The 17,509-nt window shown below is 44.0% G+C and overlaps 1 protein-coding gene and 1 non-coding gene across 2 annotated transcripts in view; both read left to right on the forward strand.

Moving 5' to 3' along the window:
- The first annotated feature begins 2,879 nt into the window (after window positions 1-2,879).
- The window catches only part of SH3BP5 (SH3 domain binding protein 5), a 73,819-nt gene continuing 59,189 nt past the window's right edge, over window positions 2,880-17,509 (forward strand). Inside the window, exons 1-2 of the mRNA XM_049766140.1 lie at window positions 2,880-3,264; window positions 5,093-5,155. Coding sequence (XP_049622097.1) covers window positions 3,076-3,264; window positions 5,093-5,155 — 252 coding nt within the window. The 5' untranslated portion in view covers window positions 2,880-3,075. The remainder of the gene's footprint in view (window positions 3,265-5,092; window positions 5,156-17,509) is intronic.
- LOC125998382 (U1 spliceosomal RNA) lies at window positions 16,462-16,625 on the forward strand. The gene has a single exon (XR_007491965.1). It is a non-coding gene; the product is annotated as a U1 spliceosomal RNA (small nuclear RNA).

The following is a 17,509-nucleotide window of genomic DNA, read 5'->3' on the forward strand; positions in this document are numbered from 1 at the left end:
ATTTAGAGTCAAGACTTTGCATAGCTGTTTCTAACCTCTGCCATTTACTCAGATGTTGAACCTGCTCAGCAACAGGCTCCAGTCTAAACCACTAGGGAAAGTTGGGTGGCTTTTCTATCTCCAAGTGACCCTTAATGGCTACCTTGTCCTTGCTTTCCTTTACCACTAGAAAATCAAAGAAAACAGTGCCTTTAGCAAGGAGCCACAGAATAGTTTCCTAAGACTTGCAACTGTTCTCTTCATATGTATGTGTGTAAAACAAGATATATATATATATGTATATATATATAAACTTATTTCTTATTTTGCTTTTTTAAAATTTTGTCTCTTACTTTGTTTGTTTATTTTGGCCACACCAATGGTGCTCAGGGATCACTCCTGGTAGGGGATCATATCTAGTGTCAGGGATTGAATCCATATCTACTGCATGAAAGGCAAGTGCCTTACCAGTCTCTCCAGTCACTGCTCTCTGATTGATGTGTGTGTGTGTGTGTGTGTGTGTGTGTGTGTGTGTGTGTGTGGTTTTAGGGCCATACCCAGTATCGTTCAGGGCTTACTTTTACTTCTGGCTCTGTATTCAGGGAACACTTCTGGCTGGGGGTCTGCAGGATCACAGGTCAGCTAAGTGCTTTTTTTTTTTTCTTTTTCTTTTTTATTTAAAGAGCTATGTGAGGGGACCGGAGTGATGCTACTGAGGTAAGGTATTTGCCTTGCATGCAGCCAACACAGGACAGACCCTAGTTCGAATCCCAGCATCCCATTTGGTCCCCTGAGCCTGCCAGGAGTGATTTATGAGCTTAGAGCCAGGAGTAACCCCTGAGCACTGCCAAGAATGACCCCCCCCCAAAAGAGCTATGTGAACAGACACAGGAAAACTATGTATGTTACCTCCAGGAGAAAAGATGGTGGTGCTATGTGGTACTAGGTGGAAGACATTTTCCAGACTAATGGCCTATAAGATCAACAGAGCGGGCTAGATTTCTAGGGTATCTCTTAGTCCAGGGTAAGCTCCTTTTTCAGGCAAGTTGGTCCTCTATTCTCACAGAGCCTGAGGACTGGGATTCTGTGTAGAAGACATCCATGACTTGCTCCTGAGTGGCCAGTGACATCACAGTAACCAACCCTTCTGTGCCCTTTGTGATGTTGAGTTGGCTTCTTATTGGGACTGGGAGACAAGAAACTCCAAATCTACTAAGTTCATTTACTGGGGTGCGGCCTGACACCTGCCTGAAAAGATATGTCCACCTCACACTATTCCGCACCCCTCAGTGGATTCTCCAAGTTTCCTGGCTGTCCAGGTAGGACCCCAACCCCATCATAATGAGAAAGCCTGGTGTGTGGGGAGTGAGGGGAATTCCTTGCTAGCGCTCTGCACTTACCTGGCTGCCTAGAACTCCCTTTTTGAAGGGCCCTGCCACCCCCCTGGCTCCCTTTGGCACCTTTGGGTGTCTCTGAGCAGGTTTTAACCCCCTTTCTTAGGGAAATCAAACCGACTCAATTCCCAAGCTCAGGGGGGATACTCACTAGGAGGAGACACAATGAGTCTTGAAAGTGACTCAGGGTTCAAGAAAGATTTCATCTTCCAGGAGTAAAAAGACTCCCAAGGGGCCAGAGATAGCATAGTAGGGTGTTTTGCTTTGCACGCTGCCGACCCAGCATGGATGGTAGTTTGAATCCCAGCATCCCATATGGTCCCAGGAGCCTGCCAGGAGCGATTTCTGAGTGCAGAGCCATCACCCCTGAGCACCATTGGATGTGACCCCAAAACAAAGAAAAAGAAAGAGAAAGAAAGAAAGAGAAAGAAAGAAAGAAAGAAAGAAAGAAAGAAAGAAAGAAAGAAAGAAAGAAAGAAAGAAAGAAAGAAAGAAAAGAAAAAGAAGAAAGAAAGAAAGAAAAGAAAGAAAAAAGAAAGAAAAGAAAAAGAAGAAGGAAGAAGAAGAAGAAAGAAAGAAAGAAGGAAGGAAAGGAAGAAGAAAGAAAGAAAGGAAGGAAGAAAGAAGAAAGAGAAGAGAAAAGAAAGAAAGAAAGAAAGAAAAGAAAGAAAGAAAGAAAAAGAAAGAGAAAGAAAAGACTCCCCAAGCTTACCACAAAGTGATGAGTGCAGTTAGAGAAATAACATTGAGAACTATCCTAACAATGTGAATGAATGAGGGAAGTGGAAAGCCTTTCTAGAGTACAGGCCGGTGTGGGGTGGGGAGGAGGGAGATTTGGGACTTTGGTGATGGGAATGTTGCACTGGTGAAGGGGGGTGGGGGGATGTTCTTTACATGACTGAAACCCAACTACAATCATATTTATAATCAAGGTGTTTAAGTAAAGATAGTAATAAAAAAATAGTAACATAAATCCAGTGACAACATGTTAAATGGTGAAAAAGGGTTTGTTTGATCATTTGAGTTATTTTATTGGTCATCATTTTTAAAGTCTCAAATGTGTATTAAACATAGTTTTTTTTAAAAAAGACTCCCCAACTATCCTGCTCTCCTAGGGCCTGAAAATATGGGGTGACTGCTGCTCTCCAGGCAGTAAACGCTGGGGGGCTAGGAAGAAAGAGAAAAGGCGCCCCAACTTTCCTGCCTTCCTGAAAATATGAAGGCGACAGCTACTTTTCAGACAGCAGACTCTGGGGGACTGACTCTCCTTGAAAGAAAGAAAAAAAGGCTCCCCAACTTTCCTGCCCTTCCAGGGGTTGAAAATATGGGGGTAACAGCTACTCTCCAGACAGCAGAGACTGGGGGGCTGTGTGTATGGGGGGGGTTAATGCTCACTCTTATTGGAGATACTGAATTCGAATTCCAGTGGACACCCCTCGAGGCCTGTGTGTGTGTGTGCGTGTGTGGGCCGGCCCAAGGGGCAGGCAGGGCTGGAGAGGAGGCCAGGCCTGCTCGGGGCGAGCGGGCGGATTTGCCTTTGGATTTGGGGCGGAGCGGGTGGGTTGTGCTGACGGCCTCGGCAGAAAGGGGGCGGCCTCGCCCAGCCTCTCTCCTTGCACACACAGCCTGGGCCGGCCACACGCTCCTATCCGATCCCATCGGATCCCCACCGAAAGCCCAGCAGCCGTTCAACCGGCTCCGCATGGACAAGGCATCGAAGTGGGGTCGCTCGGAAGAGGAGCCGGCCGAGGGATTGCTGCTGTCATCTGCCCGGGACCTGGAGGAGGACGAGGAGGAGGAAGAGGAGGAAGAAGAGGAGGAGGAGGGGATGAAGCCAGGACTGGTGGTGGAGGAGGCGGAGGAAGAGGAGGAGGTGGACCCTCGCATCCAGGTAAAGGGGACTCTCCTCCAAGTCTACACCCATCACCCCATCTCCAGCCTCCAGGAGCTAGGAGGTTAGGGTTGGAATAATCCATTTTCCAACCCCCCGAATCGGTTTGCAGCAACTGCAAGAGCCTGCGTAGACGCGGCCTGATTGAATGTTGGGGAGCCCCCCCCACCTCCAGATCCTCCCTGCAAAATCTGGGGCAGCCCCGGCTGCTAGGAGGATGTGCAACAAAGAGAAATGGAGTGGCCGGGCTCCTCATGCGGGTTTGGGGGTCCCTAGCTAGACTTGCAGTTAGGATGGACCCCCCCCCCCCACTCCTGGCCAGACCCGGGAGGGTGGAGGAGGAAGGCTTGGGGATCCCCCTGGGGTGTCCAGGCTGGGTTTAGGGGGGCGTTGCCCATCCCCGCGGCGTGGGCTGCAGCCCTCACCTGGCAGAGATGCCCCTCTGATGGCCCGAGTCCATCTTCAACGCGTTATGGTTGAGAAAACTAGGGGTTCATTGTCACTGCAGTGGGGGCTCCCTGCTTGCTTTGGCCTTGATTTGGCCTAAGACACCCAGTGTTTCTGTTTATGGGGTCTTGGGGAATGGAACTCAGGAGTCACAGATGAGCTAAGCTCAGGTGGGGAGAAGCTAAGGGCCAAGCTTTTCTGCCTATTTTTTGGGGGTGGGTGGGTGTTGTGTGTGTGTGTGTCTGTCTGTCTGTCTGTCTGTCTGTCTGTCTGTCTGTCTGTCTGTGTGTCTGTCTGTGTGTGTGTGTATCTGTCTTTATGTCTAAGGAAGGAATTAAAAAACCAATTTCCCCACCCGAGTTGATAGTTTTAACCTCCTTGCCTTTTTATTTTTATTTTTTTCCAAGCCAAAAACAAAACAGATCTCCTTCCCGGAACCCCCTGTTATTGTAGCCTTTCCATAAGTCATTTTGGGGAAAAAAATAATGTTGCTTTTAAAGCACGATCTGAATGAAATGTTGGGGGTGCCAATCCGGTTTGCAGCACACGAATCAATTAAAAACTCATTTAACTGAGCTGCTGGAGTTGGAATGAATTGTTTGGGTCAGATTAGCAAGGTAAGGATCAGATAGGAAAAAAAAAAAAACTTTGCATTAGGAATTATTCTATTAATTAAAACCATCGGTTTGTATTCTTGGATCAGAAATCAGAAATCTGTTAACAAGATCTTTTGTCTGCCGGGTAAAAGGAGTTAACTTCTTGTTGTTAGCTTTTTTTTTCTTCACAAAATGCCAGTTTGTGTGTTTTCTCTTTAAACGCTCAGAATTAAAGCTTGTCTTTCTTTCTTTCTTTTTTCTTAAAACAAACTTGCCAGTGGAATAGTTGACTGATAATTTCAGCTTTTTAGAGAATATTTAACCACTAAGTCAATGTGTGAATTCTGTCTGCTCTTGATTTAAATAATTTTTCTGGATTTTTACTCATGACTTGGCCCTATTTATTTCTTTCTTGTCTCTTCTGGTACGTTCTTGCCTAAAGCAGAAAGAAGGTTGTTTTGATTTGACCCTCCAAAGCCATTTAAAAATCTGGTGGGTTTACCTGCAGGCACATACCTGGAGTAAATATTTGACATTCTAAGAAAAATTCCTAGAGCCTTGCAAGATTTTCAGGAGGCTTCCATTAGGAAAAGGATTTCAGAAAATGCTGACTGTGATTTTCTTCTCCAGCCAAGGTCCAATTATTTATTTCCCTTGAGAATAAATACCTACCTGTCTCTTCTGACATTTGTGCTTGAGTAATTTTTCAGGTACGGGCTGAGTCACACTGAAAACAAAGGACCAAGACCTTATGCCATTTTCTCACTTGTTCTTTTCTTCCTTAGGGAGAACTTGAGAAGTTAAATCAGTCCACGGATGATATCAACAGACGGGAGACTGAACTTGAGGTACGGATCGTGGGTCTCTGTTCTTGGTGAATGGGTTTCAGGCCTCTGGTACCTAGCAGCTTGCCTTGGTAGTACTATATGAATTATTATATTATAGTTTGGCATTGTTTCCACAGAGTTGAGCAATGGCTGGCTGTCTTGACCAGATAGAATATACCACCGAGGTCCAGCCTTTGGGAGGAACACATGTGGATCCAATTTCACATGTTTTTCATCATGGAAGCTCCATGGGGCCAAGACCAAGGGCAATGTAAAACATTGCACAAACTGGGGTTCTAAAGTGAACATAGCTTTGGAAAAGCTGTGAGGACTGAGGGGGAAATGAGCCGAAGCCTTTACAGAGAAACTCATAAAAGAGCTCACAAAACCCCTTCTGGATTTCAAGCAGTTTCTTCTATTTACATTTGGAAACCTTGTGGATTTCCTCAAATTCATACCTCTTTGGCCTGTCCTCCTATAAATTCACCCCATTTCCAAGTCTCTGCTCATTTCTTTGTCTGTTGGAGTGTAGAATGTAATTATTTTAATGGTAACTAAAAGCTGTTTAGACTAGGACTGGCTTTCCTGCTGGGAAAAATCTTGGAAGACTAGAACTTGATTTGAATTTCATGAGCATCCTCCAACCTGCCTGTAAACGGATTAGCATTTTCACAGCTACTGATTAGTCTCCATGCCTTTTTTCAAAGTGGCTGGTTGTACCATCTATCAGCAAATTTGAACCTTCCCTCCTCTAAATATGTCAATATGTCTGAGAGCCTGTGAATCATTGGTAGAGAGTTGAAGTAATGCTGAGGGCTGCTGGGAGGGCCTATTACTGGAGAAAGAGTATGTAATATTAACTTGAAGGGACAGAAAATACATGCTTCATAAGAATGAATGTTTGGGTGATACAATTGTTTTGGGAATACAATTACCAGGAATTCCCTAGCAGCTCCTTCCTTCCTTCCTTCCTTCCTTCCTTCCTTCCTTCCTTCCTTCCTTCCTTCCTTCCTTCCTTCCTTCCTTCCTTCCTTCCTTCCTTCCTTCCTTCCTTCCTTCCTTCTTCTGTCTCTGTCTCTTTCCCTGTCTCTCTGTCTCTGTCTCTCTCTCACCAGTGATTGAACTCAGGACATCACATCTGGCAAAGTAATTGCTCCACTAACTGAGCTATATCGCCAGCCCCTACAGACAGCCTTGATTTCTGACTGCATGGATAGGCCTGGAAAATATTGACTCTAGAATTAAAAATCTTGTTGCAAAGAGCTATATGTCAAAGGTTATCCTGGTCCTTTATTCCAATGGTAGTTGACTTTGTTTTTTTTCCTCCAAGTGACTTAAAATTCTACAAGGTGTTTTTTTTTTTTATATTAAGCCCCAAGGGCAAAACACTACTTTTTCTATAGGATTTTTAATTTATAAGCTACTTTTATAAGCTTTAACTACTGTCATTCTCTTACAATGGCCTAGATCTATGCTTCCAATATAGTGGCCTGTAGCATAATGGCTATGGAACTAAAAATTACTGTTTTTTTCTCTGGCAGTGCCAGGGTGAGATACAGAAAGCCAAGAATCATTTTTTTTTTTTTTTGGTCTGTTTTTTGTTTTTGTTTTTGGATCACACCCGGCGGTGCTCAGGGGATAATCCTGGCAGGCTGGGGGACCATATGGGATGCCAGGAATCAAACCGAGGTCCATCCAGGGTTGATGCATGGAAGGCAAATGCCCTACTATCTCTCTGGTCCTGAAAGCAAGAATGTTAAGAATCTTAAGTTGAGGGCCCGGAGAGATAGCACAGCGGTGTTTGCCTGGCAAGCAGCTGATCCAGGACCAAAGGTGGTTGGTTCGAATCCTGGTGTCCCATATGGTCCCCCGTGCCTGCCAGGAGCTATTTCTGAGCAGACAGCCAGGAATAACCCCTGAACATCGCTGGGTGTGGCCCAAAAACCAAACCAAACAAAACAAAACAAGAATCTTAAGTTGAAATGCTCGTAATCCCCAAGATGAGAAAGCACCATAAAATTTAAAAAGATTAAAAATTAAAAAAAGGACGAAAAATCCAGTTTTTCAGCTACACTAGCCATACTTTAAGAACTCAACAGCCATAAATGGAGAAGAGAACAGTTTAATTTTTGTAAAACAATTCTACCATGATACCATGGGTAAGAGACTTGGCATCTTAGGGTTTAGAAAGGACCAATTGAGGGGCCGGCGAGGTGGCGCTAGAGGTAAGGTGTCTGCTTTGCAAGCGCCAGCCAAGGAAGGACCGAGGTTCGATCCCCTGGCGTCCCATATGGTACCCCCAAGCCAGGGGCAATTTCTGAACACTTAGCCAGGAGTAAGTAACCCCTGAGCATCAAATGGGTATGACTCAAAAAACCAAAGGAAAAAAAAAAAGGACCAGTCGAATAAATATTATATTCTCTAGGTTTTACGTAATGACAAGAGGGCCCCATGTCTCATTCCTCACAGAGGTCAAAGTGCAGATGTTCAACTTTTTTTAATCCTAATTTCCAAATTTCTCTCAGCCTAGACTTGGGAATTTGTATGTCACAGAAAACCACTAGACAGGTATTTCCTTGTTCTGAACTGTGCTTGGCAGCATTGAAGAGAGGTGGTCAGAACTGGCTTATATTTCAGATTAACCTTTCAATGAATCTCTAATCATGGTGGGCTTGTAGAATTCTAGTTGGAACTACACAAATCATTGAAACCTTCTTGCTAGCCATGGTAAAATGTGAAAAGAAAATAGTTTGGATTAGTTTTAATATGTAGTATCCAAATCCAGATATCCAAAACAGTATCATTTCAACATAGACTCTATGTTAAAAATGCAAACACATGCAATAATTTACATACATTTTTGTATTAAGTCTTTTATTCCTATTTTATACCTAAAGTATATTTAATTCTTGGGAATAGCTTGAAATCTCATGGGTTCTCTTACCAGACAGGCCAAGAAGGGTGCAGCTCTGGGTGCTTGTCACACTGCAGGAGATTCAGAGGGTTGTGTGTGTGTGTGTGTGTGTGTGTGTGTGCGCGCGCGCGCGTGCGTGCATGTGTGTATATGTGTGTGTGTCCCATGTGTTGTGGCCTTCAGTCAACTCTGGCATCATAAACTTGTGTCTGAGACTTCTGTTGGCAATCTCAAAGATAAGTTCAGAGGCTGACTAAGGACTTCATCTTCAGGGAGTTCATGTTGGAACAGAGGGAGAAGATAACTATAGATTGGAGCAGCTGTACCTACTGCCATAAGCCCCATGTGTGGACAGGAACTGAAGAGTCACTTGACTGTCTTGGGAGAGAAGTCTCAGATGGAACCTGAGCAGAAGCCTGCAAAGGGAGACAGCAGCATATGGGTAGTGGGGTGGTTAGGGGTTATGGGACAGGAAGCAGCCATTTCAGTCTCTGGTCAGTAGTGGTAGTATTTGAGGTTGTTGTTTTCTCTGCAGCAGCATTGCTTTCTGAAAAAAATTATGGGGCCCAAATCCTGTTTCTAGTTCCTGCTAACTCTATCTGCTTCCTGTTAGCTTTTGGTTCTCCTCTCTTTGGCAGTGCATTCATCCAGAGCCGTGTTTTAGGCATTTCTGTTCACATACACCTTAATACCTTTTTTTTTTTTTTTTTTTTTTTTTTGATTTTGGGCCACACCCGGCGTTGCTCAGAGGTTACTTCTGGCTGTCTGCTCAGAAATAGCTCCTGGAGGCACGGGGGATCATATGGGACACCGGGATTTGAACCAACCACCTTAGGTCCTGGATCGGCTGCTTGCAAGGCAAACACCGCTGTACTATCTCTCTGGGCCCACCTTAATACCTTTAATACCTTTAAACACCTTTAATAAGATGCTGTTAATTTTGTATTGGGCTCTGGGATGTCTGATCAAATGAGGACCCGCATGAGTTTCTCTATTAGGCAGGTGATATCAAGAGGCTCCAGACAGATCACGACACTGAAAGCCATTTTGTTTTCCTATTAAAAACAATTTGTTTTGGTATCTATTGAGAGTAGGGGCCTATTTCAAACAAGAAATTCAGTTAAACACAACAACATGCAAAGTGCAAAACACTGACCCTAAGAGAACTTAGGAGACCTGTTCTCTAGAGGGAATTTCTGTGGAGTGAAAGTGGCCTTGTTCCCCAGAAGGTGGATGATGCATGTACTTCATATGTGTGTGTGCATTCCTGGCCTTTGTGGTAGCTCTCCATTTTGCACCCATATGGCTCCATGTTGACTCAATAGTGATGTCCTTTTGGGGCTTTTTGAGGAGGAGGAGGGAGACAATCAAGCAAGCAAATTGTCCCACACTCAACTTTAATCACTGCTGGTACATTTTGGATCACCTATTGTGTACCAAGAGGACAGTTTTAGGAGCTAGAGGCAGAATGGTGAAGAGTAGATAGGAAAACTCTCTGCCCCCCCACCAACATTTTTATTAAAGAGAGGGAGGAAATGCAACAAGCAGTGTAAATAGAGTGGGGTGGGAAGATAGTTTAACTGGTACCTGAGTTCTAATCTTGGCACCTCATTCCTTTTCTCTCCCCCCCACCCCCCAGCATAAAGGGTAGGAGCCCCACTGTCCTTAGCACCTTAGATCACTTGTTGACTATTGCCAGTTGTCCCCTGAACTCCTGAGCACTGCTTAGGAACACCCCTTACCCAGTCATCCAGAGTGAACAGCTTAGCCAGTCAAGGGGCCACACATGAATGGTAGATGCACTTTTCATCTGCATGGTGTTGGCTCCAGCCAACTTTTGTTAAGTTTGATTAAAATGAGACATAGCACAGACTTTCTGCATATCATTGCAATCAAGGTTTACAATGTTCTGTGCCAGTTATTTTATTTATGTTACCTTGCTATTGTCATCATTTCCTGGCATGCTCCAAGTCTGGCTCATGTAGGACATGGAACGGTCAAAGGGAAGAGGAAGGACAGAAATGACAGGGCTGGGGCCAGTAAGGTGGTGCTAGAGGTAAGCGCTAGCCAAGGAAGAACTGCGGTTCAATCCCCCGGCGTCCCATATGGTCCCCCAAGCCAGGGGCAATTTCTGAGCTCTTAGCCAGGAGTAACCCCTGAGCATCAAATGGTTGTGGCCCGAAAAACCAAAAAAAAAAAAAAAAAAAAAAAAAGAAAGAAAGAAAAAGAAATGACAGTATTACATAGCTTTCTTTGGCTTCAAACTTTTCAGCTGCTTTGACTTTTTCTCTTGCCCTTTTCCCATGTGGGGAAAAAGCAGTTCATTGTGAATATTCCTGCCTTTTGCCTCTCTGCTTGGGCATAAAGGGTGTCTTGAGTTGACTTGTGGGGCAATTTGCACTGAAAAAGTACTTGACTCTGGACATCTGTGTTCCTTATGCTTGCGATGAGCCAATGAGCCTCCCCCTACTCCCCAGTCTGCCTAATTCTTTTCCTGCCAGAAACCAGAGAACATTTTCCCTTTGGGGGAAAAGAAATTGTTGAGCCATGAAACTTGGGTGTGGGGTAAAACTAATCAATGAGTAGCCCAAATTAGGGAGAGAAAACTTTTTGTTTGTTTCTTTGGGGGGGGGGCACACCCATTGGTGATCAGAAGTTACTCCTGACTCTGAACTTAGGAATTACTTCTAGTGGTATTTGGGATACCATGTAGGTAGCTGGATATAGAATCTGAGTCAGCTGTGTAAAAAGCAAGCACGCTACCTGCTTATACCTCAAGTTTATTTTCTGAGAGGACAGAGCACATTTTTTTCTTTAAGATTATTGTGAGTGTGTTATGAGTATGTTTACACTGTGGGTTTTATTTATTTATTTGGATTTTTGGGTTACACTTAGTAATGCTCAGGGGCTACTCCTGGCTCTGCACTCAGAAATTGCTCCTGGCTTTGGGGGACCATATGGGATGCCGGGGGATTGAATTGCGGTTTGTCCTAGGTCAGACATTGTGGGTTTTATTGTTATTTCTTTTTGGGCCACATCGGGCAGTGCTTGGGACTTATTCCTGGATCTATGCTCAGGCATAACTCCTGATAGTGCATAGGAGGTCATATTTAGTGCTGAGTCTTGAACCAGAGTCATCTGTATGCAAGACAATTGCCTGAGCCCTGTGCCATCTCTCTGGCCTGTTGGCTATGTTTTAAAGGAAGTGTTTTTAGAATGCTTGAAGTGCCCCACGGAGTAGAGGAAGCCAGAAAGACTTGTTTCTTGAAGCTGGCTCTTACTTCAGGTTCTTTCCCTAATCTCTATGACCCCAGGTACAATCTGGCTCAAGTAGACCTGGAGAAGTTTATGACCCTTAAGCTGAACCCTTTTGTGTGACTACTCAGCAGAAGCTCAAATTTAGTCCCTGCCCTGCTGATGTGGCCTAGATTAGGGGCCTGCAGTCAAGGAGTCTGGGAGACAGGCAAAAGTTTTTGGGGAGTCAGAATGTAAGTTATGGTATAGGGGGCAAGTCACTTGGAAGGGGCAGTTAAGAGCCTAGAAATGGAGACGAGCCAACCTCACAGATGTCATCTGCAACTGGAACAGTGTTGGGGAGCAGTGTTGATCTAGCTGTGACACTTGAAGTCTCAGTGATTTTGGGAATCTGAGTTGGAGCTCTTGGTGCCCTCATGGCTTTGACCTGGAGATTGACTACCAGAGTGGTTGAACTTCCAGCTTTCTGTTTCAGAAGTCTCCACCACACACACACACACACACACACACACACACACACACACACACACACACACACACACACACACACGAGCGCACATACACATAGCTGGCATTCCAGAGGACAATAACTTTTTGACTAGTAATTACATTTGCAATGTTTATTCTAAGGAGGGTCAGAGAGATAGTATAGGAATTAAGGTATTTACTTTGCATGCAGTCAATCTGGGTTTGATTTCTGGCACTGGAAGCATGAGCAAAGAGCCAGGAATAAGCCCTAAGCATCACCAGGGGTATGGTCCAAATAACCAAAACCAAAAAAAATTTTTTTCTAAGGAAATAATTGGGTAAGGATGCAGGTTAAATATTATTTATCTCAGTGTGGCTAAAAATGTTGCTCTAACTATCCACTATCAATAAGGGATGGGGCCAATGAATGAATACAATGCTTAGGCAAATGCCAAGAGAATTTAGGTTTTAAGGTGATTACAGTTTGGGGCTGGAGTGGTAGTAGAATGGAGGTAGAGGTCTTGCCTTGTATGATCTCTTGGCATTCATATGGTACCCTGATCACCAGAGGAGTAAATCTTGAGTGTAGAGCCAGAAGTAACCCTTGAGCATTGCTGGGTGTGGTCCCAAAACAAAACAAAGAATGATGATAATTTACTGCTCACATAAAGAAGACATAAATGTATAGAGCAATGGCCCTCAAACTATGGCCCGCGGGCCACATATTGTATTTATTCCCATTTTGTTTCTTCACTTCTAAATAAGATATATGCAGTGTGCATAGAAATTTGTTCATGATTTTTGTTTTTACTATAATCTGGCCCTCCAACAGTCTGAAGGACAGTGAACTGGCCCCCTGTTTAAAAAGTTTGAGGACCCCTGGTAGAGGCAGGTTCCAAGGAGCATGTATGGATGCTATGAAAAATAGGTTTTATGTATTATTTATGTATTTATGTATTATTATGTATTAAAATAAATATCTGGAAAAGATGACCCAGCAATTAATTGTTAGACCTAATGAGAGATGAACAATAACTATTGTTTCCACATTTCCTACATTTTTTATCTTTTTGGTTTTTATTTTTGGGCCTCACCCGTTTGATGCTCAGGGGTTACTCCTGGCTAAGTGCTCAGAAATTGCCCCTGACTAGGGGGGACCATATGGGACACCGGGGGATTGAACTGCGGTCCTTTCTTGGCTAGCGCTTGCAAGGCTTACCTTACCTCTAGCGCCACCTCTTCGTCCCCCATTTCCTACATTTTCTAAATTAATTTGCTTTGAAATTATATTACTCTATGGTCATAAACTAGAATAAATAGCATCAAATTTCAAACCCTGAAGAGGGGTGGGGAAGGGAAGACTTGGGGACACAGATGAGAACCTATGTGAAGTTCAGTGGTCAAGCACTTTGTTTGCAAGCACAAGGATGTGAGTTTGTGACCCTTAGAATTGCCCTCTATGTACCAGGCATGAAAACAGGATTTCATTCCCAAGCCTATGTGAACATCACAGGTAGGGGGTTGAAATACAACCAGCACCATGGCCAGGTATGTGAGCCCTAGTGTGTCCTGTAACCTTAAATGTGCACAAGAACTACAATTTGATAGTTTGACCCCCAATGAGCCGCATAACCAAGTGCGTGTGATCCTTGGTCATTGCAACACAAAAGATAGTGAAGGGGAATGAAAACATGTCTGAGGTCTGGTAACTTTGAGAGGATGTCAACCCATTGGATCCTGGTTTTCCTTGTCTGTGATTTGGGGTTGGGATTCTGGCCTATACTCCCAGTGGCCTGGAGGACAGAAGATATTTTTTGTGGGTGTGCTTTGAGAGCTACAGCACTGAGCAAAAGAGAGGCCTCCTTCATTAAATTTGGGGATGCTGGTAAGGAAAAGGTACTAAGAAGCTGTCTTCTGGGCACAGGTTGTAGCTCTGATCTCTATCCCCAGGCCTTGCCATGGTATGAGAAAGAAAGGTTGGGGAGAAAAAATTAGGAAGAAGGAGAGAGGAGAGGAGAGAGGAGGGATGGAAGGAGGCCAGAGGAGAGGATGCAAGAAGTCACTGGTACTGTTTAGGGATATTGCAGCATGGACCTAGGGATCACTTTGAATGTTGAAATCTGTTTCCTTGTGCTGAACTTCATTTTGTTAGACTCCTGGCATGTAATAGATTCTGAAGAACTATAGTCACGGGTCTCTAGTACAAGGCTGTGTTCTGAAAATTGCTTCATTAGATGATTTTGTCACTGCAAATGTCATGAAATTTATGTATTCAAAGCCAGATCATTTAGCTGCATTGTGCAATATAGACTAGGGTATGATTTGTGGGAACCACCTCCATAGAATATGAGGTCCTTTGTGGTCAAAAAAGTCATTTAGCCACGAGACTGTGTTTGAATGGACACATAGCAACCTATTGGGTGGTGGCCTTGGACAACCCAAAGTGTGTATCCTCAGTCTTCAGTTCCCTTTTCTCCAGGACAGGGTACTGTCTGCTCCTAAAAAACAGAGAGGTGGTGGCCACAGTGCAGAGGGAACTAACAGGAAAGTCTCAGGTCTACTCTGGAATGTTCCTTCCTGCTTTTGTGCCTTGTCTTTGGTGCACCAAACAACCGTATGTAATAGGTATCCTCACCCCCATTTTTCGATGCCAAAAGAGCTCAGGGTTCAAGGACTCTGTGCAGGAGAGCTCTCAGCAGGAGTGGGATGGGTTTTAGAGTATGTTGAGTAGTCACTATTCACCAGATGAATCACAATACAGGGGAGAAGAGAGCCTGCTCAGAGTCTATGCTGGGTCCTCCCTGTCTCCCCATCTTTCTGGGTCATTATTGAGCTTGTATGCTGGTCTAGCTCCCCAGTAGATTCAGCCCCCAAAAGGAGGGGTGCTGGGCCTCTCATCTTCATGTGCCTTTAACATGAAGGTTCTCAGGAGCCTGTCCTGGAATTACAGTCACCCCCAGGTTGTTCTTAGGCAGGGCTCATCCTGGGGACAGTTGCAACATGGTTGAGGCTATGCCTGCATCATCCTGCCTCTCCCCAGACTTCCTGTTTTGCTGAAGACTTTACTTACTGAGATGGAAGGTCCCACCCTATTTAGAGATGCTCACATTTTCAGAGGGCCTTCATGGCTGTGGACTCAGGACCCTGAAATATTTTGTGGGGAAAAAATTAGGTGATGAAACTATAAAGCCCATGTGTGCCCATACACACAATATATATGATTTGTGCACAGGAGTGAGACAAGTCTGAGAACGGTGTGTTAGTTGTAGGGTATGTCTTCTTTCTTTTATGAATGTCTTTGTTACCAAAGGTGAAACAAATACAGAGAGAGTAAGACTGTAAAAAACACTTTTAAAAAGCAACGTGACTTTGGCTGTGACATCCAAGTGGCACTTCATGTTTCAAGCTTTTTTTGATGATGATGATGATGATGATGATGATGATGATGATGATGATGAGGAGGAGGAGGAGGAGGAGGAGGAGGAAGAGGAGGACTAGTGTTGGCTCAAGGTAGGCTGGTGGGAGAAAAAGAAATGCATTTTTCTGGGCCGGAGATATAGCACAGTGGTAGGGTTTTTGCTTGCACGCAGTCGATCTAACATGGATGGTGGTTCAAATCCCGGCATCCCATATGGTCCCCCGTACCTGCCAGGAACGATTTTTGAGTGCAGAGCCAAAAGTAACACCTGAGCACTGCAAGTGTGATACCCCCCTCCCCCCCCCAAAAAAGAAGCCAAAAGTGGTGCATTTTTTTTTTTTTTTGGTTTTTGGGTCACACCCGGCAGTGCTCAGGGGTTACTCCTGGCTGTCTGCTCAGAAATAGCTCCTGGCAGGCACGGGGGACCATATGGGACACCGGGATTCGAACCAACCACCTTTGGTCCTGGATCGGCTGCTTGCAAGGCAAACACCGCTGTGCTATCTCTCCGGGCCCAAAAGTGGTGCATTTTTATGTAGTTTGAGAAACATCATTTTAGAACAAAGTGCCTTTGGATGTTACTACTGGTTATCCCTCATGAAGAATGCTGGTGACTTTGTTTTCATTTCCTGGTGTTTTCAGAATCATTCACAATGCCCGTATTTGATCTTTGTCACAGGCTGGCAATGAATGGGTAGGAGAATGAAGCACTGTTACAAGATGAAGTTTCTGAGTTGAATAAATGAATTAAAAAAAAAAGAATTTTAGGAACTATGATGAAGGCTGTCGGGGAACGGGGTGGCAGTAGGGATGTTGAGTTCGGCAGTCCCAGCCTTGTTGTAGGTGCAACCCAACATGGGTGGGTTTGCTTGGTGAATTGCTTGATTGTAGGTTGCTCAATGTGGTCATTCATGGAAAGAAAAAAAAAAGCCATGAAGGAATCTTAGTATTATCTACAGCCACAAAAAATCTTCATTTAGAAAATTCTTAAAAAAAAAACCACTCACTGATAATTGCCCAGTATTAACATTCCAAATACTAAGACTAATATTTAGATATCAAGTTTAGCTACTGTAGTAGTAAGTTTCTTTTTTGTAGTAGTAAGTTTTGAGCACTAACATCATTTCTTTCTTTCTTTTATTTTTTCTGACCCTAACATCATTTCTAAATGGATGAAGACTAGCAGTCACATGGAGGCTCTTTCTCTCTGTAATAGTAAAATATTACATATAAAAATAATTATATATAAATAATAGAGAAATATCATTCAGCATACTTACATAGCAGGGGAGATACCATGATCACAAAGGTGGTTTCCCCAGGGCAAGGCATATCCATTGCACTCTGGATGTGCTGACCCCTTCGATTTCCCCAAATGTGGGAAACTCGACTGCATAATTTGTGGTAGTGGGGGACTGTGTTTGTGCTCTCCCCTGAAAAAAAAAAAAGAAATATCATTCAGCCACCTTATGAGAAGAAGTTCATGGGTTAGCACCTAGAAATAGCTGTTCAATATGGAAATGAATTTTGATGCTGTAAATTCAGAGCTGTCTTCTTTTTTCCATAGAAAAAGCAATGAGTCAGATAATATAGAAACCTTACAGGCTCCTTACCCACTGTCCATCTAACAGGGTGGGTGCTTGCTATTGTAGTATAATCTGATACATCTACACTGACATGACTTCATCCTCAGGTTGGCCCAAGATATCCACTCTCTGACTGTGAGATGTCCCTGGGTATCCCCCTCTTCAAAAGAAGACAGGCGTGGGTGGTAGATGGATTTATTGCTCTCTCAGTGGGTGACCGAATCTTCAGATCCTCAAGGAAGTAATAAACTGCAGTAGGTCCCTGTGGACTGCAGCCTTTTAATACTATTGAGCTGTTGTGTTTGATTCTGAGCATTTAGTATTGGGACATTTAACATAGTGGTGGCGTGGCTGTGTGTTTTGGCTGGATGAATTAAACATCTATTGAACCTCATCCTTTGGCAGACATCCCAGCTATCTTTGCCCAACCTTCCTCTTGGAGAGTTACTTATTCTGCCTGTGGCACAAGCAGTGAGATGTTTAGGCAAATAAACACATAGATGCTTTTTAATAGGAAAGACACTCAATTCTATGCAGCACCTTTAACTAGGGGACTCATGCTCATTTGCAAAGTAGCTCTTAAGAGTTCAGAGCATCAGCTGCATGCATTTCCGCAGAGGAAGATGGCAACAACAACAAAACGTTTTTGTTTTATTCTTGCCCAGTTTTCCTCTGCTATGTTTGACTGGATTAGCTGAGAAATAGCCATGCTTGCTTTGATAGGAAGATATTGC

Source organism: Suncus etruscus, chromosome 20 (genome assembly GCF_024139225.1).
Source record: "Suncus etruscus isolate mSunEtr1 chromosome 20, mSunEtr1.pri.cur, whole genome shotgun sequence".
NCBI classification, from domain to species: domain Eukaryota; kingdom Metazoa; phylum Chordata; class Mammalia; order Eulipotyphla; family Soricidae; genus Suncus; species Suncus etruscus.